The 23,042-nt window shown below is 39.3% G+C and overlaps 2 protein-coding genes across 2 annotated transcripts in view; one reads left to right on the top strand and one right to left on the bottom strand.

Annotated features, from left to right (window-relative positions):
• FUNDC2 (FUN14 domain containing 2) overlaps positions 1-12,199 on the bottom strand; it is a 57,963-nt gene extending 45,764 nt beyond the window's left edge. Inside the window, exon 1 of the mRNA XM_037822039.1 lies at positions 12,032-12,199. Coding sequence (XP_037677967.1) covers positions 12,032-12,167 — 136 coding nt within the window. The 5' untranslated portion in view covers positions 12,168-12,199. The remainder of the gene's footprint in view (positions 1-12,031) is intronic.
• Positions 12,200-15,694: 3,495 nt separating this feature from the next.
• F8 (coagulation factor VIII) overlaps positions 15,695-23,042 on the top strand; it is a 208,982-nt gene continuing 201,634 nt past the window's right edge. Inside the window, exon 1 of the mRNA XM_037820964.1 lies at positions 15,695-15,913. Coding sequence (XP_037676892.1) covers positions 15,768-15,913 — 146 coding nt within the window. The 5' untranslated portion in view covers positions 15,695-15,767. The remainder of the gene's footprint in view (positions 15,914-23,042) is intronic.

The raw sequence follows: 23,042 nt of genomic DNA, 5'->3' as shown, positions 1-23,042 counted from the left end.
AGAAAGTACCATAAAACTCCTAGAAGATAATGTAGGAAAACATCTTCAAGACCTTGTATTAGGCGGCCACTTCCTAGACTTTACACCCAAAGCACAAGCAACAAAAGAGAAAATAGATAAATGGGAACTCCTCAAGCTTAGAAGTTTCTGCACCTCAAAGGAATTTCTCAAAAAGGTAAAGAGGCAGCCAACTCAATGGGAAAAAATTTTTGGAAACCATGTATCTGACAAAAGACTGATATCTTGCATATATAAAGAAATCCTACAACTCAATGACAATAGTACAGTCGGCCCAATTATAAAATGGGCAAAAGATATGAAAAGACAGTTCTCTGAAGAGGAAATACAAATGGCCAAGAAACACATGAAAAAATGTTCAGCTTCACTAGCTATTAGAGAGATGCAAATTCAGACCACAATGAGATACCATCTAACACCGGTTAGAATGGCTGCCATTAAACAAACAGGAAACTACAAATGCTGGAGGGGATGTGGAGAAATTGGAACTCTTATTCATTGTTGGTGGGACTGTATAATGGTTCAGCCACTCTGGAAGTCAGTCTGGCAGTTCCTTAGAAAACTAGATATAGAGCTACCATTCAATCCAGCGATTGCACTTCTCGGTATATACCCGGAAGATCGGAAAGCAGTGACACGAACAGATATCTGCACGCCAATGTTCATAGCAGCATTATTCACAATTGCCAAGAGATGGAAACAACCCAAATGTCCTTCAACAGATGAGTGGATAAATAAAATGTGGTATATACACACGATGGAATACTACGCGGCAGTAAGAAGGAACAATCCCGTGAAACATATGACAACATGGATGAACCTTGAAGACATAATGCTAAGCGAAATAAGCCAGGCACAAAAAGAGAAATATTATATGCTACCACTAATGTGAACTTTGAAAAATATAAAACAAATGGCTTATAATGTATAATGTAGGGGAACTAGCAATAGAGAGCAATTAAGGAAGGGGGAACAATAATCCAAGAAGAACAGATAAGCTATTTAATGTTCTGGGGATGCCCAGGAATGACTATGGTCTGTTAATTTCTGATGGATATAGTAGGAGCAAGTTCACAGAAATGTTGCTATATTAGGTAACTTTCTTGGAGTAAAGTAGGAACATGTTGGAAGTTAAGCAGTTATCTTAGGTTAGTTGTCTTTTTCTTACTCCCTTGTTATGGTCTCTTTAAAATGTTCTTTTTTTTTTTTTTTTTTTTAAATCATCATTTTATTGAGATATATTCACATACCACGCAGTCATACAAAACAAATTATACTTTCGATTGTTTACAGTACCATTACATAGTTGTACATTCATCACCTAAATCAATCCCTGACACCTTCATTAGCACACACACAAAAATAACAAGAATAATAATTAGAGTGAAAAAGAGCAATTGAAGTAAAAAAGAACACTGGGTACCTTTGTCTGTTTGTTTCCTTCCCCTACTTTTCTACACATCCATCCATAAACTAGACAAAGTGGAGTTTGGTCCTTATGGCATTCCCAATCCCACTGTCACCCCTCATAAGCTGCATTTTTATACAACTGTCTTCGAGATTCATGGGTTCTGGGTTGTAGTTTAATAGTTTCAGGTATCCACCACCAGCTACCCCAACTCTTTAGAACCTAAAAAAGGTTGTCTAAAGTGTGCGTAAGAGTGCCCACCAGAGTGATCTCTCGGCTCGTTTTGGAATCTCTCTGCCACTGAAGCTTATTTCATTTCCTTTCACATCCCCCTTTTGGTCAAGAAGATGTTCTCCATCCCAAGATGCCGGGTCTACATTCCTCCCGGGGAGTCATATTCCACGTTGCCAGGGAGATTCACTTCCCTGGGTGTCTGATCCCACGTAGGGGGGAGGGCAGTGATTTCACCTTTCAAGTTGGCTTAGCCAGAGAGAGAGGGCCACATCTGAGCAACAAAGAGGCATTCAGGAGGACACTCTTAGGCACAAATACAGGGAGGCCTAGCCTCTCCTTTGCAGCAACCGTCTTCCCAAGGGTAAAACTTATGGTAGAGGGCTCAACCCATCAAACCACCAGTCCCCTATGTCTGTGGTCATGTTAGCAACCATGGAGGTGGGGTAGGCGAATATCCCTGCATTCTCCACAGGCTCCTCAAGGGGGCACTACATCTTTTTTTTTTTCCTTGTTTGTCTTTTTTCTTTCTTTTTTTTTTTTTAACTTTCCCTTCTTTTTTAAATCAACTGTATGAAAAAAAAAGTTAAAAAGAAAACAAACATACAATAAAAGAACATTTCAAAGAGACCATAACAAGGGAGTAAGAAAAAGACAACTAACCTAAGATAACTGCTTAACTTCCAACATGTTCCTACTTTACCCCAAGAAAGTTACATAATATAGCAACATTTCAGTGAACTTGTTCCTACTACATCCATCAGAAATTAACAGACCATAGTCATTTCTGGGCATCCCCAGAACGTTAAATAGCTTATCTGTTCTTCTTGGATTATTGTTCCCCCTTCCTTAATTGCTCTCTACTGCTAGTTCCCCTACATTCTACATTATAAACCATTTGTTTTACATTTTTCAAAGTTCACATTAGTGGTAGCATATAATATTTCTCTTTTTGTGCCTGGCTTATTTCGCTCAGCATTATGTCTTCAAGGTTCATCCATGTTGTCATATGTTTCACCAGATCGTTCCTTCTTACTGCCGCGTAGTATTCCATCGTGTGTATATACCACATTTTATTTATCCACTCATCTGTTGAAGGACATTTGGGTTGTTTCCATCTCTTGGCAATTGTGAATAATGCTGCTATGAACATTGGCGTGCAGATATCTGTTCGTGTCACTGCTTCCCGATCTTCCGGGTATATACCGAGAAGTGCAATCGCTGGATCGAATGGTAACTCTATATCTAGTTTCCTAAGGAACTGCCAGACTGACTTCCAGAGTGGCTGAACCATTATACAGTCCCACCAACAATGAATAAGAGTTCCAATTTCTCCACATCCCCTCCAGCATTTGTAGTTTCCTGTTTGTTTAATGGCAGCCATTCTAACCGGTGTTAGATGGTATCTCATTGTGGTCTGAATTTGCATCTCTCTAATAGCTAGTGAAGCTGAACATTTTTTCATGTGTTTCTTGGCCATTTGTATTTCCTCTTCAGAGAACTGTCTTTTCATATCTTTTGCCCATTTTATAATTGGGCTGTCTGTACTATTGTCATTGAGTTGTAGGATTTCTTTGTATATGCAAGATATCAGTCTTTTGTCAGATACATGGTTTCCAAAAATTTTTTCCCATTGAGTTGGCTGCCTCTTTACCTTTTTGAGAAATTCCTTTGAGGTGCAGAAACTTCTAAGCTTGAGGAGTTCCCATTTATCTATTTTCTCTTTTGTTGCTTGTGCTTTGGGTGTAAAGTCTAGGAAGTGGCCTCCTAATACAAGGTCTTGAAGATGTTTTCCTACATTATCTTCTAGGAGTTTTATGGTACTTTCTTTTATATTGAGATCTTTGGTCCATTTTGAGTTAATTTTTGTGTAGGGGGTGAGGTAGGGGTCCTCTTTCATTCTTTTGGATATGGATATCCAACTCTCCCAGCCCCATTTGTTGAAAAGACCATTATGGCTCAGTTCGGTGACTTTGGGGGCCTTATCAAAGATCAGTCGGCCATAGATCTGAGGGTCTATCTCTGAATTCTCAATTCGATTCCATTGATCTATATGTCTATCTTTGTGCCAGTACCATGCTGTTTTGGCAACTGTGGCTTTATAATAAGCTTCAAAGTCAGGGAGTGTAAGTCCTCCCACTTCGTTTTTCTTTTTTAGAGTGTCTTTAGCAATTCGAGGCATCTTCCCTTTCCAAATAAATTTGATAACTAGCTTTTCCAAGTCTGCAAAGTAGGTTGTTGGAATTTTGATTGGGATTGCATTGAATCTGTAGATGAGTTTGGGTAGAATTGACATCTTAATGACATTTAGCCTTCCTATCCATGAACATGGAATATTTTTCCATCTTTTAAGGTCCCCTTCTATTTCTTTTAGTAGAGTTATGTAGTTTTCTTTGTATAGGTCTTTTACATCTTTGGTTAAGTTTATTCCTAGGTACTTGATTTTTTTAGTTGCTATTGAAAATGGTATCTTTTTCTTGAGTGTCTCTTCAGTTTGTTCATTTCTAGCATATAGAAACATTACTGACTTATGTGCATTAATCTTGTATCCCGCTACTTTGCTAAATTTGTTTATTAGCTCTAGTAGGTGTATCGTTGATTTCTCAGGGTTTTCTAGATATAAGATCATATCATCTGCAAACAATGACAGTTTTACTTCTTCTTTTCCAATTTGGATGCCTTTTATTTCTTTGTCTTGCCGGATTGCCCTGGCTAGCACTTCCAGCACAATGTTGAATAACAGTGGTGACAGCGGGCATCCTTGTCTTGTTCCTGATCTTAGAGGGAAGGCTTTCAGTCTCTCACCATTGAGTACTATGCTGGCTGTGGGTTTTTCATATATGCTCTTTATCATGTTGAGGAAGTTTCCTTCAATTCCTACCTTTTGAAGTGTTTTTATCAAAAAGGGATGTTGGATTTTGTCAAATGCTTTTTCAGCATCTATTGAGATGATCAATTGATTTTTCCCTTTCGAGTTTTTAATGTGTTGTAATACATTGATTGTTTTTCTTATGTTGAACCATCCTTGCATGCCTGGAATGAACCCCACTTGGTCACGGTGTATGATTTTTTTAATGTGTCTTTGGATTCGATTTGCAAGTATTTTGTTGAGGATTTTTGCATCTATATTCATTAGGGAGATTGGCCGGTAGTTTTCCTTTTTTGTAGCATCTTTGCCTGGTTTTGGTATTAGATTGATGTTAGCTTCATAAAATGAGTTAGGTAGTGTTCCATTTTTTTTCAATGTTTTGAAAGAGTTTGAGTAAGATTGGTGTTAGTTCTTTCTGGAAAGTTTGGTAGAATTCCCCTGTGAAGCCATCTGGCCCTGGGCATTTATTTGTGGGAAGATTTTTGATGACTGATTGGATCTCTTTGCTTGTGATGGGTTGGTTGAGGTCTTCTATTTCTTCTCTGGTCAGTCTAGGTTGTTCATATGTTTCCAGGAAATTGTCCATTTCTTCTACATTATCCAGTTTGTTGCCATACAGTTGTTCATAATATCCTCTTATAATTTTTTTAATTTCTTCAGGATCTGCAGTTATGTCACCTTTTTCATTCATTATTTTGTTTATATGGGTCTTCTCTCTTTTTGATTTTGTCAGTCTAACTAGGGGCTTGTCAATCTTGTTGATCTTCTCAAAGAACCAACTTTTGGTGATATTTATCCTCTCTATTGTTTTTTTTGTTCTCTATGTCATTTATTTCTGCTTTAATCCTTGTTATTTCTTTTCTTGTACTTGGTTTAGGATTGGTTTGCTGTTCATTTTCTAGCTTCTTCAGTTGATCCATTAGTTCTTTGATTTTGGCTCTTTCTTCCTTTTTAATATATGCGTTTAGTGCTATAAATTTCCCCCTTAGCACTGCTTTTGCTGCATCCCATAGGTTTTGGTATGTTGTGTTCTCATTTTCATTCGTCTCTATATATTTAGCAATTTCTCTTGCTATTTCTTCTTTAACCCACTGATTGTTTAGGAGTGTGTTGTTTAACCTCCAGGTATTTGTGAATTTTCTAAGTCTCTGATGGTTATTGACTTCTAATTGTATTCCATTGTGGTCAGAGAATGTGCTTTGAATAATTTCAATCTTTTTAAATTTATTGAGGCTTGTTTTATGTCCCAGCATATGATCTATTCTGGAGAAAGTTCCGTGAGCACTAGAAAAGTATGTGTATCCTGGTGATTAGGGATGTAATGTCCTGTAGATGTCTGTTAAATCTAATTCATTTATCAGATTGTTTAGGTTTTCAATTTCCTTATTGGTCTTCTGTCTGGTTGATCTATCTATAGGAGAGAGTGATGTGTTGAAGTCTCCCACAATTATTGTGGAAACATCAATTGCTTCCTTTAGTTTTGCCAGTGTTTCTCTCATGTATTTTGTGGCACCTTGGTTGGGTGCATAGACATTTACGATTGTTATTTCTTCTTGCTGAATTGCCCCTTTTATTAGTATGTAGTGGCCTTCTTTGTCTCTCAAAACATCCCTGCATTTGAAGTCTATTTTATCTGAGATTAATATTGCTACATCTGCTTTCTTTTGGCTGTAGCTTGCATGAAATATTTTTTTCCATCCTTTCACTTTCAGTTTCTTTGTGTCCCTGTGTCTAAGATGAGTCTCTTGTATGCAACATATTGATGGTTCATTTTTTTTGATCCATTCTGCGAATCTATATCTTTTAATTGGGGAGTTTAATCCATTTACATTCAACGTTAAAACCGTGAAGGCATTTCTTGAATCGGCCATCTTATCCTTTGGTTTATGTTTGCCATATTTTTCCCTCTCTCTATTAATATCCTTTATTGTACCCATACCGAATCTCTTTAGTACTGAACCTTTCTCCAAGTCTCTCTGTCCTGTCTTTGTTTCTCTGTCTGTAGGGCTCCCTTTAGTATCTCCAGTAGGGCAGGTCTCTTGTTAGCAAATTCTCTCAGCATTTCTTTGTCTGTGAAAAATTTAAGCTCTCCCTCAAATTTGAAGGAGAGCTTTGCTGGATAAAGTATTCTTGGCTGGAAATTCCTCTCTCTCAGAATTTTAAATATATCGTGCCACTGTCTTCTCGCCTCCATGGTGGCTGCTGAGTAGTCACTACTTAGTCTTATGCTGTTTCCTTTGTATGTGATGAATTGCTTTTCTCTTGCTGCTTTCAGAACCTGCTCCTTCTCTTCTATGTTTGACAGTGTGATCAGTATATGTCTCGGAGTGGGTTTTTTTGGATTTATTCTATTTGGAGTTTGCTGAGCATTTATGATTTGTGTATTTATGTTGTTTTGAAGATTTGGGAAGTTTTCCCCAACAATTTCTTTGAATACTCTTCCTAGACCTTTACCCTTTTCTTCCCCTTCTGGGACACCAATGAGTCTTATATTCGGACGTTTCATATTATCTATCATATCCCTGAGGTCCATTTCGATTTTTTCAATTTTTTTCCCCATTCTTTCTTTTATGCTTTCATTTTCCATTCTGTCATCTTCCAGGTCACTGATTCGTTCTTCAACTTCCTCTAGTCTTGTACTATGAGTGTCCAGAATCTTTTTAATTTGGTCAACAGTTTCTTTAATTTCCATAAGATCATCCATTTTTTTATTTAGTCTTGCAATGTCTTCTTTATGCTCTTCTAGGGTCTTCTTGATTTCCTTCATATCCCGTACTATGGTCTCATTGTTCATCTTTAGTTCTTTGAGTAGCTGCTCTAGGTGCTGTGTCTCTTCTGGTCTTTTGATTTGGGTGCTTGGGCTTGGGTTATCCATATCGTCTGGTTTTTTCATATGCTTTATAATTTTCTGTTGTTTTTGGCCTCGTGGCATTTGCTGAACTTGATAGGGTTCTTTTAGGGTTTGTAGACCTATTGAAGTCCTTATCTCTAATTTATCAGATCTACAGCTTCGTGGAGTACACTTTCTCTAACTAACCAGCAGGTGGCGTCCACGAGCCACCTGTTCTCCACAAGCCAGTTCTCCCCTGCTTAGCCTTTTTGGTGAGTGGGGGAGTGAGTCTTGTGGGGCCCAATTGGTGTACCAAGCTTGCGTGTGTAGTTGGTGTTGCCTGCCGTGTATGTGGGGCGTGTTTTCTGGGCAGTCGGGGAGGGGGGGTGGCCCTAACAATCAAATCTCCCTGGTGATCCTAGAGTTTTAAAGCTGCTGCAATAGTCTAATCCTTCAGTTCAGTCCTGCCACAGTTTGTCTCTGCCACTGACCCACAAGTCTTTGGTATTGGCGTATGGCTCCTGAGACTTGCAAGTGGGCCCCTCTTCCAGGCTGTGCACCCCGGGTCCTCTGTTGAGGGATGACTGTGCTATGTCACAGGTGAGTGCCGTCCCCCCCAGGGCAGTTCTGGGCTGCTGGGCTGTGTAGGGAGGCTCCCAGTCTGCTCAAATGATGGCTGAATGGGGCTTTGTTAATTCACACTGCTCCACCTTCCCAGCTCTGGGACATTCAGCTGAGGTTGCAGGGAAGGCTAATGTCCACGCCCAGTTTTGTGGTGTGTGCCTGTTATTTGAAGCACTTCCGTCACACTGGGTTGTCTGGGGCAGCTCTGGGCTATGGGGCTGGCGATGGGCAGGAGTGTTTCCTGTCCACCAGGATGGTGGCTGTGAGCGGACACCCCCCTTTTCTTGGGAAGTTGTGTTGTTTAGTGAATTTTCTCAGCCACTGGATTATTGCCTTTTGTCTCAGAGCTCTCTTAGTTCTGCTCTTGACTTGACGTGCCCAAATTGCAATTCTTTGAAGCTTTCTGTATTGGGCTTCTTAGAGTAATTGTTTTAGAAAAAGAAAAAAGGATTTAAAAAAAAAAAAAAAAAAAAAAAAAACGGCCCTCCTCAGAGATCTAATGGGTTATTGTAATGCTAATAGACAAAGCAACCAGGGCCATTAAGGAAAGGTCCACAGGGCAGAGAGATCAGCTTTGCTTCGGGATTTGCATATGCGCCTCAAGGCCTGAGCTCCGCCCTTCCCCTTTCTGTGTTCACCAGAACTCCAAAAATCCTCTGCTTTTATTTTGGAGTTTTTCGTGTTGTTTTTTTTCTATGCCTGTCTCCTCTCTGCTGGGCTGGCTGCTCTCAGAGTCTCTGGTGTCTGGTCTCAGTCTATCTATGGTTGGAGTTTGAATCAGTAGAATGAGTTTCCGATAAGAGCAGCCACTTCAGTTCTCCCTTCTCCTTCCCGGAGCTGACAGCCCCTCCTCCCCCGGGACTGAGCCTGGTAGGGAGGGGCGCGGGTCCCCTGGCCGCAAAAACTTACAGATTTCGCTGATCTCAGCAGTTCCACGTTTTCATGAGTGTTGTATGAAGTATGCCCAAAGACAGATTGCTCTGTGGTGTCCAGTCCACGCAGTTCCTGGCTTTTTACCTACTTTCCTGGAGGAGTAACTAAAACTTACAGCTCACCAGTCTGCCATCTTGCCCCGCCTCCCGGGTTGCTCTAAAATGTTCTTTTATTGTATGTTTGTTTTCTTTTTAACTTTTTTTTCATACAGTTGATTTAAAAAAGAAGGGAAAGTTAAAAAAAAAAAAAAAACTATTCTCAGGGTTTCCTATTTCAGTTGAGAACGTCTCTTTTGCTCTAAGTTCATATGTTGTTGTCTAGCTATTCCTATGCAATTTTTGTTGTTTTATGATTTATAATATGACATAGGGCCTGACTGTATTTTTCCCAGATGGATAAACAGTTGTGCCAACACCATACGCTAATAAACTATTCTTTTCCTCCAAAAAAAAAAAAAAAAAAAAAAAAAAAAAGCTAGTGCGAGTTGCTGAACTTGGGGGAGCAGGAGTGGCGGCTGCCAAGCAGACTCCCTCCACCTGGTAGCAGAGGAGGAGACAGTCATCAGAGTTGGGGTGGCCAAGACCCATTGCCAGCCGGACACTGCAGGGTCCGAGATAACCAGCACCTCAGAGAGAGCCGCTGTCCCCAGGAAGCGAGGTCATCTGCGGAATCCGAGGAACCCTTGCACCAGAGGAGCACTCAGTGAGTGACTGCGACTTTTCAAAGCAGTGCAGTCATGCAGACAGACAATTAAGAAAGAATGCAGGCGGCATATTAACCCTGCATTCCCTGGAGCGAGCCAGTGACGATCTGAGACTCTACAAACGTTTCACTCACTAAGTTTACTTTTCAGAAACGTAAATCCCCCAGAGTGTTCCTATGACAGATATGTCCCAAAACCCAGAGGCAACAGCCTCTTCAAGAAAATCAACAAGATGCATCCTCCTTTTCAATATGAACAAGACACCCATGAAGATCAAGACAGTGATTAAATGAGAGGGAGGGGTAGCAACAGACAAGATAGGATTTAACAAAGGATTATGACTACTGAATCTTTATATATAAATATTTTTTAAGTTCTGGGATGTTAGAATAGCTAGAAGGAAATAACTGAAATGTTGGAACTGTCCCAAGGGGAGATGAAGGAGGGAAGAACTGTATCACCATTTAATACCTAGTTTCAGAAGCTGTGCAGTGTCACTTCTACATATTCTGTTGGAGCATTAAAAAGCCCCAACCCAGATTCAAGAAAAGGGAATATAGATGCCACCACTCAGTGGGAAGACTATCAAAATAACATTGCAAGAAAAGCATGTGTAACAGGGGATACTGTTGCAATCATTTAGGAAATTACAATCTGCCTCAAGTGTCCACAACAACCTCAGGAAAAAGAAGAACAAAGTTGGAGGGATTACACTACCTAATTTCAAAAGCTACAGTATTCAATACTGTCTGATATTGACCTAAGGATACACAAATATATCAATGGGAGAGAACAGAAACAGATAAATACATATAGTCATTTGATTTTCATTAACATGGCACCAAGGTAATTCAAAGGTGAAAGAAGCATCTTTTGAACAAATAGTGTCAGAACTACCGGACACTGCATGATAAAAGAGAACCTCAACCCCTACCTTATACAATACACAAACTATAATTCAAAAATTATTTCAAGATGGATTATAGATCTCAATTTATCAGAACCAAAATATGGATGTTTGAGGAACTTGAAATGGAGATGACCGGGCCCACTATGGCCCAAAAGCATTTAAATAATTTTTATTTTCTAATGTAACAACAAAACTTTACTGCTGTGCTGAAGAAAAAATTCTCCCTGGATTAAAGAGTATCACTGAAAACATGAGTAAGTTTTGAGTCTCGTTTAATTGTAATTTTACCAAGTCCCCTAGTTCATTAGGTTGCTCCAGTCAAAAGGGAGATTTAGATCAACTCAAATCAGAGATGTGTGAATCACCCAACTTCACTGCTAAGCACTGATGACAAACAAAAGTAAGTCACCGGTCATGCTACTGGCCCAGTAAATCAATGATCACAGTATTATGTGATCATCACTATGATAAAGATTGAAATTCATGATGTCACAGTTTCCAAGATGCAAGTATCTGATAAACCTAAAAATTTTAAGTGAATGAGGGCAGTGTGCTCTGCAGGAAAATGATTGTATTGTACTTTCCAACTCCTTAAAGTCACCTAAATTCAGTGGTGTGTTGATAAATGTTTAACATCAGGCTTTTGGGGAGAGGGGAGGTCTGCTTAGTAGCATATGTCGATTTCCACGGTGTAAATACAGCCACTATGACACCCCTGAACATTACTGAATGCATAAATGGGAAAAGAAATACAGCTGTGTCCCAAACAATATCCCCATCATAGAGACACAATTGATGTAAATCACTTCAAGAGAACAGATAGTAGTAAAACATGGTAAACAACTTGGATGTGATGAGTTTTGGGTATTTTCTTTACCTTTGTTTTTAATATAACTTATTTAATTACACAAAATGGATTTTTTGATGATGGTTGTGTTTAACATTCAGATCTTCTGAGTCAATACTGGATGAATTTAACCGTAAGCATTCAGAGTAGGGTAAGAGGTATAAGCTGAAGATCTACATCACTGAATAATATAGGGAATCTTTCTTTGCATGGACTAAACAAACGAGTACTTCAAAATATTCTACCTGTGCTACATTTTCAAAACCATCAATGACGCAGTGGGAGAGGTGCCTTCATGCAGAATGACGCTTGCCAGGCGTTTGATGAATCTCCAAAGGAACAAAGTCGCAACCTTACTCTCAAGCGGCCAGAGCGCTTCCTTAGATCAGGGACGGAATGTCTGAACTTCAGCTGTTGGGGGCGGTGCAAGAAGGGGGAGTGAGCCCGACCGGAGACGGCACCCAGGGGCAGTTCGGCCCCAACCCACTGCGTGACCTTGGGTGAGCCCTGGAAATGGCCGGGCCATAGGCGAGGCCCGGACGCTGTTCGGGCTCCCGGGAGAGTTCGGTGGACACTGACAAGCCCAGAGCCCTTCCTTTTCCGGAGCCCAAAGGGCGGCTCCCGGCGGCGCCAGCCGCGCGCGCTCGCCCGCCCTTACCTTGACTGGACGTGGCCATTTCGGCGAGCTCGTCTCGCGAGGACACCCTCACAGGCTCGGCATGGAAGCCTGCGACAAGGCGCCCCGTAGCCGCCGCCGTCAGGTTGCTTCCGGCACGTGGAGAAGATGTTTCCATTCCGACGGCCGCGGCGGAAGAGGGCGGGCCAGACGCACGGTGGCCACTCCCCGCCCCCGCCCCCGCCTGCGTGCGCAACTGCGTCGTAGGGCTCGGCGGGCGTCACAGAACCCGCGGCCCCGCCCAGCGCCTGCCAAGAAGCGCATACGCGGGAAGGGATTGGGGGCCGCCAAGAAAACCGTGCGCGTGCAAAAAGGTCTGTGGGGTGGAGTCGCCTCGTTCGCGGCCGTGGGTCGCTGGCTGTGCACTTAAAGGCAACTTCAGAATGTTTTACCCACGACATCTCTGTAAATAAAGGAAGCAGGCTCATCGTGCTTGTTTATGTAAACACTGAGCAAATACTGTGTCCCCCCACGCTGTTCCAGTGGAGGAAGCCAGGCATTTTACAAAACAGCACAATCACAATAACTAAGGGAACTGCTGGAAAGACATGAACTTACATGCCCGCAATGCCTACGATGTGCCAGGGTACTGGGAAGTTCAAAGGGCACATCTTTCCATCTCACTTTCAAGCTACTTCTTTCACAATCATCCCCATCCTAGTTAGTGGCAACCCTACTGTTCCACTTGCTCAGGCCAAAAACCTTAGCGTTTATTCCGACTCCTCGGTCAAACTCCAGATATAAAATTCATCTGCAACCCTGAAAAATGCCATCTTCACAATGAATCCAAATGCAGCCATTTTTCATCCCCCCCTGTGCTACTTCATCCTTGTCCATGCTACCATCATTCCTTGTCTCCAGTTGACAGGGTCACACTGCTTCTATCTTTGCCCCCTTACAGTCTGTTTTCCCCATCACAGCCAGAAGGACAGGTCTAAAATGTAGTTCTGATCGTGGCACTGTTACGGTGCTCGCGAGTTAAAGTATGAGACAGCCAAACAATTTAAAGAGCCTTTTATTTAGCCGGCCGGCGACTGCCACCTGTCACTCCGCACAGGGAGTTTAGTAAGCAGCAGCAGCGACCTGTGTGCGCTGGTGCTTTATATAGACAGAAACCGTATTCTAGAAACGCAAGCAAGCAAGCTATTCTAACAGAAGCAGAGTTGGCAGTTTAGCTCTTGATTACAAAAAACAATTTCACAAAGAGTTTCACTTGGAGCTGGAGCAGTTATTGATCATAAAAAACAATTTCACAAAAATAATTTCACAAAGAGTTTCAGTTGGGACTGGAGCAGCTATTGATTATTAAAGGGTTACAAAAAGTTTCACTTGGACCTGGAGCAGTTATTGTTAAAAGGGTTATGCTTGGCTGATGCGTGCAACTGCAGCTTTGCCTCCCCTAAACGGTAAAGTTTTGCTTTCTTTAACTGGTACAGGCCCAGTCTCACTCCCCCCTCCTCATGGCCTAATGCCGTTTACACAACACTGTTGCTTTGCAGATGTTTTGGGATTAAGGGAAAGGGACCCCACTTCAGGCACCTCCTCTACTCAGAAACTTGCCATGGCTCCCCACCACCATCAGTGTAAAAGCCAAAGTCCCTTTGTTGGAAGTAATAACCTCAGCGAGACCTTTTATGGCCATCCTCTTCTAAAATTGCTTCCTGGTACATCCCCATGCTCCCTTACTCTGCTTGCTTTTCCTTTTTTGCACAGACTTATTTTACCTTTTAGAAACTGTATAATGCATTGAAGTGTTATTGTTGTCTGAGTTGTTTGGTTTTGTTTTTACTGTTGTGCACCTACGGCCTAGGTTCGTTATGTATGTAGGACAAAGTGGGTAGTTGGGTGTCCTTAGGCAAGCTATTTAACCTCTCTTTGCCTCAGTTGCTTCATCTGTACCTACTTTGCAGTGTTGTAAGAATTAAATGAGACAGTGTGTGTAGTGCACCTGGCATAGAAGTTATCAAACTGTATTGTAATTATCTGTCTACCTTTCTGTCTCCCCCATTGGACTGTGACTCCCAGAGGGCAGGAATGGACTTTTATTCCTCACTGAGGAGTGGAAGCATAGCATAGTACCTGGGAGCATGATTTCTGGAGCCATTTTACATGAGCTTGTATGTTACCACTTAACAGTTGTGTAGCCATAGGCAAGTTGACTAACTGCTCTGTGATTCAGTTTCATCACCTGTGAAATGATGACAAGAATAGGAGCTGCATTAGAAAGCACTTAGAACAGTTCTTGTCATATACTAAGTGCCAGCTATGACCTCTGCATCCTGGTGTCTGGCACAGAGGAGGTCTCAGCAAAGGTTTATCAAAGGGGCTTCTTTCTGCTTAATTCCAGGATGGGTAACGACTCCCCACTTGCTCCCAAACTCATTAGGGCAGAACGGAGATAATAAAATTCCCTGGACTCACAGTATAACATTTCTTGCAGAAACCCTGATCAAGTTTCTTCTTGTTAGCTCCTACGCTTTGAGACCATGCAAAAGCCCTCACTCCATGCACTGATCTGAGTGGGGTGGGCTTATTGCTTAGGGTCTCTGCTTGAGTGGCTGCATTTTGATGTTAGCTGATATATCTTATACCTGGGCCAAATTTAAACAGCCTGAAAACAGGATCAGGTAACAATAGTCCAAAATAAATAAACCGTAAATTCAAGGTGGTTATGAGTGCTATGGAAACAAATAAAGCAGGGAAGGGTATCAGTCATGCCAGTGGGCATAGAGAGCTTACAATTTTGATATGGTGGTACAGTTTTTTAGTTCATTGACAAGGCAAGTTTTGAGCAAGATTGAAGGAGGTATGGGAGTTGAGATGTGTGGAGATCTGAGGGAAAAGTGTTTCAGGTAGAGGAAATAGCTAGAGTGAGTGCTAAGGTCTAGAGGCAAGAGTGTGATTGGTATTTTAAGGAAGAGCAAGGACACCAGTATAGCCAGAATGGAGTGAGTGAAAGACTTGGAAATGAAAGTACAGAGGTTGGGGAAAGAGATTTGCAGATCATGTGGGATGCTCTAGACAGTGGTGACGACCTAGGATTTTACTTTGGGTGAGGTCAGAAACCATTGGACAGTTTTGAACACAGGAATAACATGTCCATTTTATGGTTTTAAAAAGTCGTTCAGTGATAGCTGTGTGAAGGGCAAGGGTAAAAGCAGGAAGATGATTAAGATAATGGTTATTCTTGCTTGCGAAAGTGGATTCCAGAGCATTCGACAACATCCAGAATTCATGTTGCTGCTGCTACAAAGGAAGAGGGTTAGAGTAGGCTAGGAATTAAACAAATTGCAAATTTGTACAAATAAAAGCTCTCCTTCACCTTGACCTCTTCCTCCCTCTCTTACTTCTTTTAAAGTTTCTGGTTAAAGCAGCCTTCTGATGCCCCTACTGCTCTCAGAGGTGAAAGGGTTAAGCTTTAACTCAGCCTCCTTTTTCCTACTTCAGTTCTTCCTGTGGCTACCCCCCCCCCCCCCCCCCCCCCCCCCCCCCCCCCCCCCGCCCCCCCCCCGCCAAAAAGGAAGCAATCCTATCTGTTGCTGCCTTAATGCTGATGCTGCTGTCCCGCCCAGAGTGAAGTTCACTAAAGTTCTCTGGATAATTTTTGGGACTTTTCACTAAATCACAGAAAATTTACCTTTTCTTAAGAGCCAAAGATATTTTAGAGAAGAATTAAACTTTTTATTTCCCAGTTGAACATTTTCTAGCAATAAGAGCCATGCAAATAGAGGTCTCTGCCTGCTTCTTTTTTTGCCTCTTGAGATTCAGCTTTAGTACCACCAGAAGATACTACCTTGGTGCCGTGGAACTGTCTTGGGACTATATGCAAAGTGACCTGCTGAGTGAACTGCACATGGATAGAAGGTAAAGAACTCAAGTCTGATCAGGGTCCAGGATTGTGAGGCTAAGACATCAGATCTTAGGATGGCTGCGATGCTAGTTAAACCCAGAAAAAGCATTTCCAGTTGAGATGTGTAGGCACTTGTGCTGTTAGCACAAGTTAAGTGGTTGCTAAGTGCCAATCATTTTCACAGATCTGACCCGTTGATATTTTGTTCTGTTGTGTCCAATGCTGTTCTTTGTCACATGCTGCCATTCTATAAAAGCAGGGCAATAAGATCTCACCAATAGTAAACCCAAGTTTGGTCTTTAAAAGGTTCTGTGTGCATGTGTGTGTTTGTGTATCATTGCCCAGTTTATCTTTTTTGTTTGATGCATTTTGAGGGGATACATTATTAAATAATCTTTTCAATGTTATTTTCTGTGGTTATTGGTTTCTTCAGATTTTTCTCCTTCTTCACTCAATTTTAATTATACATTTTGTCCTAGAAAGCATTCTGTTATGACTAGATTTGATGATGTGTTGAGATAGATTTACATAACTGTTCCATGTCCATAGTTTCATCTCCCTTTTCCTTATGTCCTATTCCTTATGTTGTGTGTTTTCTCTCTCCTTTTCTCTCTCCCTGCCCTCCCTCTCCCTCTCCCATTTACTCTTTTTAAGATCATATTTCTAGGAGATTTCTCTATTTTATTGGTCTTGTCAAGAACCATCTTTTGGTTCTATTTATCAATCCTTTTATTTTTCTGTTGCATCAATTTCTGCTTTTACTTTCATTCATTCCTTTTTCCTAATTTCCTTTGGTTCATTTTGTTCTATTTTTACTTATTGAGTTGAATGCTAAAATCATTTATTTTAAATTTTGTTTTGTTTTCTTTAAATGTGTATTATAAAGATTTAAGTAAAATGCATATATAACACAATGTAAATATTAAATGTGGTCATGTCATACATACTTTAGCCTTATTTTTCTTTCTCTTGGTTCCCCACCCTACTCCAAAATCAGCCCCTTTCTCACTCATTCCCGTCCAGGTAACTCCAGTATGAGCATATATATTCATGCACGCACACACACACACACAAACATGTATATGTGCAAATAAAGGTTTTCTTTGTCATTTTTTGTTTTATGAGAGTGGGATATTATACACATTTTTCTCACTCATCAACACCTAGAAGATATGAACTCCCTCTAAGTCAACTTTTATTTCTATGAGTCAGATTCTCAGCAGTATTTCTAGAACAAAGGGCATATTTCCTTTTTAATTTTAACAGCTATTGCCAGATTGCTTTTCATAAGGCCAGAATTCTTCCCACATTTCTACCATCAATTTATGAGAATGCCCTTCTCCCTGCATTCACATCAGCAATAAGTTTTATCTTGCTTTTTAATTTTTGCCCATCCAGTGGGTGAAAAGTGATATTACACCATTACTTTAATTGCGTTCCTTTTATTTCTAATGAGGTTGAGCATCTTTTCAAATGTTTGTTGGTGCTTGGATTTATTTATTTATTTTGGATATGACTTTTCATATGCTCTGCCCATTTTTCTTTGGGATGTTTGATTTTTTAAATTATGAGATTTAAAATTAACATTATGAGTATTAACCTTTTGTCAGGTATTTTGTAATTTCTCCCCAAATACATTGTTTGTCTCTTGACTTTGTTAATAACTTTTACTAAAAATGTTTTAATTTTCATAAAATCAAATATATCTTTCTTTTCTTTCATATTTTCAGGGTTGCCAGTGTTGGTTAAAAGTATTTCCCCCACCTCGAGGTTGTATGTGTAGTCTCACAGATTTTCTTGCAAGGTTTTTACTGTTTTGCTTTTTTACATCTATGTCTTCAATTCACTTGATAATTATTTTCATAGATGGTGTAAGATAGGGATGTCTGGTGTTATTTCCATCAAGATCAATAGCCTATTGTGATGATTCCATTTATTAAATAATACATCTTTTGTCACTGATTTGAATCAACACATTTATCATATAGAATTCACATATATATTAGTATTTATCTCTGAATTCATTGTGGTGTTTCACTGATCTATTTTGTTCTTGCTAAGCCAATATCATATTGATTTGATTACAGTGGCTCTATAATATCTTAAATCTGGTAAGGGAAATCAGTCCTCACCATTGTTTTTGTACCTTTCTCATCTATTCTTAGGCATTTTATTCTTCTACATGAAAATTTTAAGATATTTTTCTAATTAAAAAAAGCCAAACCCTATTGTGAATCTAATTGAAATTTCATTATATTATATATTAATTTTACTAATATAATGAAATTAAGTAATTTCATTATTATATTTATCCCTAAGCATTTTATGTGTGTCTTGCTATTATTAATAAAATAATTTTCTTCTATTTCCATTTTTAGGTGCTTATACCAAAATAGAGAAAAGCTATTGATTTCTGTATATTCATCTTGAATCTAAGCTACCTTAGCAAGTTCCCTTATTAATTCTAGTAGTTTTACACTAGAGCCTCTATGGGTTTTGAATCATATCAATCATTAGCAAAATGATACTGATTTTTACATTTTTCTAATGTTTATAACCAATTATTTGAGTTTCTTATCTTATTGAACTTATTAGAAAATACAAGAAAATGTTAAATAATAGTGGTAAAGTGAGCATCCCTGTCTACTCCATGATTTTATTTGAAATAGTTTTAATATTTCACTATTTAGAATAATATTTGATATTTTTATTTGGTGAATGGTTTTTGTTACTTCTATTCCCATTTACCATAGAATTTTTTGTTAGAAATGACTTTTTAGCATGTAGTATCATCTGAATTTTCTTCTTTAATATGTTTCTAGATAAATAGATTTTTTTGGTAGATTTACTGACTGACTATCCTTACATTCTTGGAGTACAATCTACTATTCATATAATTTGAATATTGCTGGGTTCTGTGTGATAATATTTCTTTAGAAACTGTGTACCTTTATTATGTGGGTTTGATCTATATCTTTATATTTACTATTATTATTAGGTTTTAATAAATAAAGCTTTGTTGGCTTTATAAAATTAATTGATGAACACTCCATTTTTTCTATGGCCTAGAATAGCTTAAATAGCATTATAATTATCTTTTCTTTAAAAGTCATATAAAACTCATTTATGAATTCATTTGGCCCTAAATAACATTTGCAATATCTCCAATCCCTTTTTCAGGCTCTTCTATGATTAATTAGTCAATTCAAATTTTCAACTTCTTTTGGGTTCAGTTTTAATAATTTTATACTTTCTAGGAAATAATTTATTTTTCCAACTTTGCTGCTGTATTGTTGTGTATAGCACTCTCTCATGATTCTTTTACGCCACATTATGTGTAGTTATGTCCCATTTCTCATTCCTAAGCTCCTCTATGTTTGCTATTTATCTTTTTTCCATAATCAGGCTTGCCAGGGATTTGTCTATTACTTTGTTATTGTTGGTCTTTTCAAAGAATGTGCTTTTGGGTTTATCTGTTCTTCCTAGTTATTGTATTTATTTTTTCTTTATTAAGGAAGCTGTGGGTTTACAGAACAATCAGGCATAAAATACAGGATTCCCATACACCACCCTGTTATTACACCTTGCATTGGTGTGGTACATTTGCTACAATTGATGAAAGCACATTTTTATAATTGTACTATTAACTATAGTCCATGGTTTAACTTAGGGTTCACTGTGTGGATAGTGCAGTTCCATGGATTTATTTTTTTATTTTTAATACTAAATTTATTTTTAGATTTTCTCTTTATCAATTATCTGCTCCTAATTTCTTTTGGTTTATCTTGCAGTATTTTTTCTAGTTTCTTAGGAAAGTTAGTGTTATTTTCTCTTTTTTTGCCATTTGCTTTTAATAATGAAGGCATTTAGAGGTATACATTTTTCTCTGAGAACACCTTTGCCATATCCCATAGATTTTTGTATGCAGGGTTTTCTTTTCATGGTTTTCAGGATATAATAAATATTCTTTTTCATTTCATCTTTGATCTAAGGATTATCTAGGAGTATGCATCTTAATTGCATTTTTGCTTTTCAAGTTATTTTTTAAATATTTGAATACATTTTGAGGTGTTTGATTAGTTTTTTATTACTGCCATTGCAAACTACCACAAACCTGGTGGTTTAAAGCTAAGCCCACTCAGGAAATAAAAAATTATATGCAAAGTCAGCATTACTCCGTACAGCAATTGTTAAAGAAGCTGAATAAGGACATCAGACCACAGTTAGAGATATGAATGAAATGGACCTGTTAGGATTAAGGTAAATCAGAATACAGGGTAAAGGATGATATGGTCTGTATTTTAAAACCTCAACTTCTGTGTGAGACCAAAGGAAGAGATGTTTATTTTTTGTCCAAAATTTAAATTCTCTGTAGCATGCTATCTAATTTAACCTTTATGGTCAGTTTATTTAAACAACACAATTACATGAAACCTAGAATAGGGAATGAGATCTTTTATTCTGTATAGGTTAATGTAACACCCTGATACATCCCACAGTATTTTGAGGAAAAAATGAAAAAGTATTTACGAAGACTCCTTGAAGGGCTGGGGAAAATTGTGGAACTATTAAACTTCCCCACCTCAGGAATTCCTGATATTCTTGCAAGCATTGGGGACTCCCAATTTAATAAATCAAGCCCTTGATCTTGCAGTCTGCCCTTATGAAACTTATTCCTGCAAAGGAGAGGCTGAGCCTACTTATAATTGTGCCTAAGAGTCTCCCCCAGAGAACCTCTTTTGTTGCTCAGATGTGGCCTCTCTCTCTAAGCCAACTCTGCAGGTAAACTCACTGCCCTCCCCCCTACATGGGACATGACTCCCAGGGGTGTAAATCTCTCTGGCAATGTCGGACATGTCTCATGGGGATGAGCCTGGACCCAGCATCATGGGATTGAGAAAGCCTTCTTGGACCAAAAGTGGGGAGAGAAATGAAACAAAATAGAGTTTCAGTGGCTGAGAGATCTCAAATGGAGTTGAGAGGTCATTCTGGAGGTTATTCTTATGCATTATATAGATATCCCTTTTTAGTTTTTAGTGTATTGGAATAGCTAGAAGGAAATACCTGAAACTGTTGAACTGCAATCCAGTTGCCTTGATTCTTGAAGATGATCATATAACTATATAGCTTATATGGTGTGACAGTGTGATTGTGAAAACCTTGTGACTGACATTCCCTTTATCCAGTGTATGGACAGATGAGTAGAAAAATGGGGACAAAAAGTAAATGATTAATAGGGGGGACGGGGGATGGGATGTGTTGGGTGTTCTTTTTTTATTTTTATGTTTATTTATTTATTTATTTATTTATTTATTTATTTTGGAGTAATGAAAATTTCTAAAATTGATTGTGGTGATGAATGCACAACTATACAATGATACTGTGAGCCACTGATTGTATACTTTGGATGGATTATATGGTGTGTGAATATATCTCAATAAAATTGCATTAAAAAAAAAAACTAAGCCCACTTATTATCTCACATTTATGTGGATCAGAGGTCTGGGCACAGCATGGCTGGGCTGAGTCCTCTACTTAGGGTCATACAAGACCAAAATCAAGCTGTCAGGAGTCTGTGTTCCTTACTGGAGGCTCTGGGGGAAGAATCCACTTCCAGGCTCATTTGGGATGTTGGCAGGATTCAGTTCCTTTTCTCACATTCTGCGTGGCCCCGCCCATCTTCAAGTTGACAACAGTACATCAAGTACCTCTCACCCTTGGAATCTCTCTAACTTCAACTTCTGCCCATCTTTCCAACCTCTGTTCTGTCTCCCTCTAGCTTTTAAGGACACTTGTGATTACATTGGGCCCACTGGATAACCCAGGAAGATCTCCTATCTCAAGGTCAGCTTACTGGCAGCATTAATTCCATCTGCAAATTTTCTTTTGCCATGTAAGATAACACACAGGCATAACACCAAGGGGCAAAGATGATGGGGGCCAAAATTTTGCCTATGACAGGTATAATTTATGTCCAATGAAGTACACCCATTTTAAGTGTACAAGTTGATGAGTTTTGACAAATGCGTACATCTGCATTACCACCACCATAATCAACATATAGAATATTTACATCAACCAAAAACATTCTGTCCTGCAAGTTTTCAGTGAGTCACTCCACCCTGACCTGGCCCCAAGCAACCAGCTATCTGCTTTCTCAAATTATATATTAGGTTTTGCTCTTCTAGAATTTTATATAAATGAAAGCATATAGTATGCTTCTTCAGTATAATGATTTGGAAATTCATCCAGGTTGTTGCATGAAGCAGTTCAGTTCTTTTTATTGCTGATTAGTGTTCCATTATGGGAATGCATCACAATCTGTATATCCTTTCACCTGCTCATGGACCGTTGAATTGTTTCCAGTTTTTTACTAATATGAATAAACCTGTTGAATATTCTGTACAAGTTTTTTGGTGGATGTTCCAGTTTGCTAATGCTGCCATTATGCAAAACAGCAGAAATGGATTGGCTTTTATCAAGGCGGTTTATTTGGTTACAAAGTTACAGTCTGAAGGCCATGAAAATGTCCAAATGAAGGCATGAACACAAGTATACCTTCACTGAAGGAAGGCCAATGGCATCTGGAAAACCTCTGTTAGCTGGGAAGGCACATGGCTGGTGTCTGCTGATCCCGGGTAGTGTTCTAGCTCCTCTCTCAGCTCCTGTGCATTCTTGGTTCTTTCTCCCAAGATGTTTCTCTCTAAGTGCCTGTGGGTCCTGTCTTAGCATATCCCAGGACAAACTCTGGACTTCATCTCATAGCTAAATGTCCTTCTGTCTGCATCTCCAAGTGTCTCTAAATGTCAGTGTCAGCTCTTAGCTTCTCTCCAAAATGTCCCTCTCAGCTGCTCTGAGCTCCTTCTGTTTGAGAACTATTTTATAGGATGCCAGTGATTAAATCAAGACCCACCCTTGAATGGGTGGGTCCGTATCTCCATGCAAATAATTTATTCAAGCATTTCACCCACCGTTGATTGAGTCACACCTCCATGGAAACACTCAATCAAAAGATTCCAATGTAGTGAACACTAATATGTCTGCCCCCACAAGATTACATTAAACAATAGGGCTTTTGCGGGGACATAATACATCCAAACCGGCATAGTGAGCATATGTTTTCATTTATCTTAGTTAAATACC

The sequence above is a fragment of the Choloepus didactylus genome, chromosome X (genome assembly GCF_015220235.1).
Source record: "Choloepus didactylus isolate mChoDid1 chromosome X, mChoDid1.pri, whole genome shotgun sequence".
Taxonomy (NCBI): Eukaryota; Metazoa; Chordata; class Mammalia; order Pilosa; family Megalonychidae; genus Choloepus; species Choloepus didactylus.
This window is presented reverse-complemented; position numbering and strand designations above follow the sequence as displayed.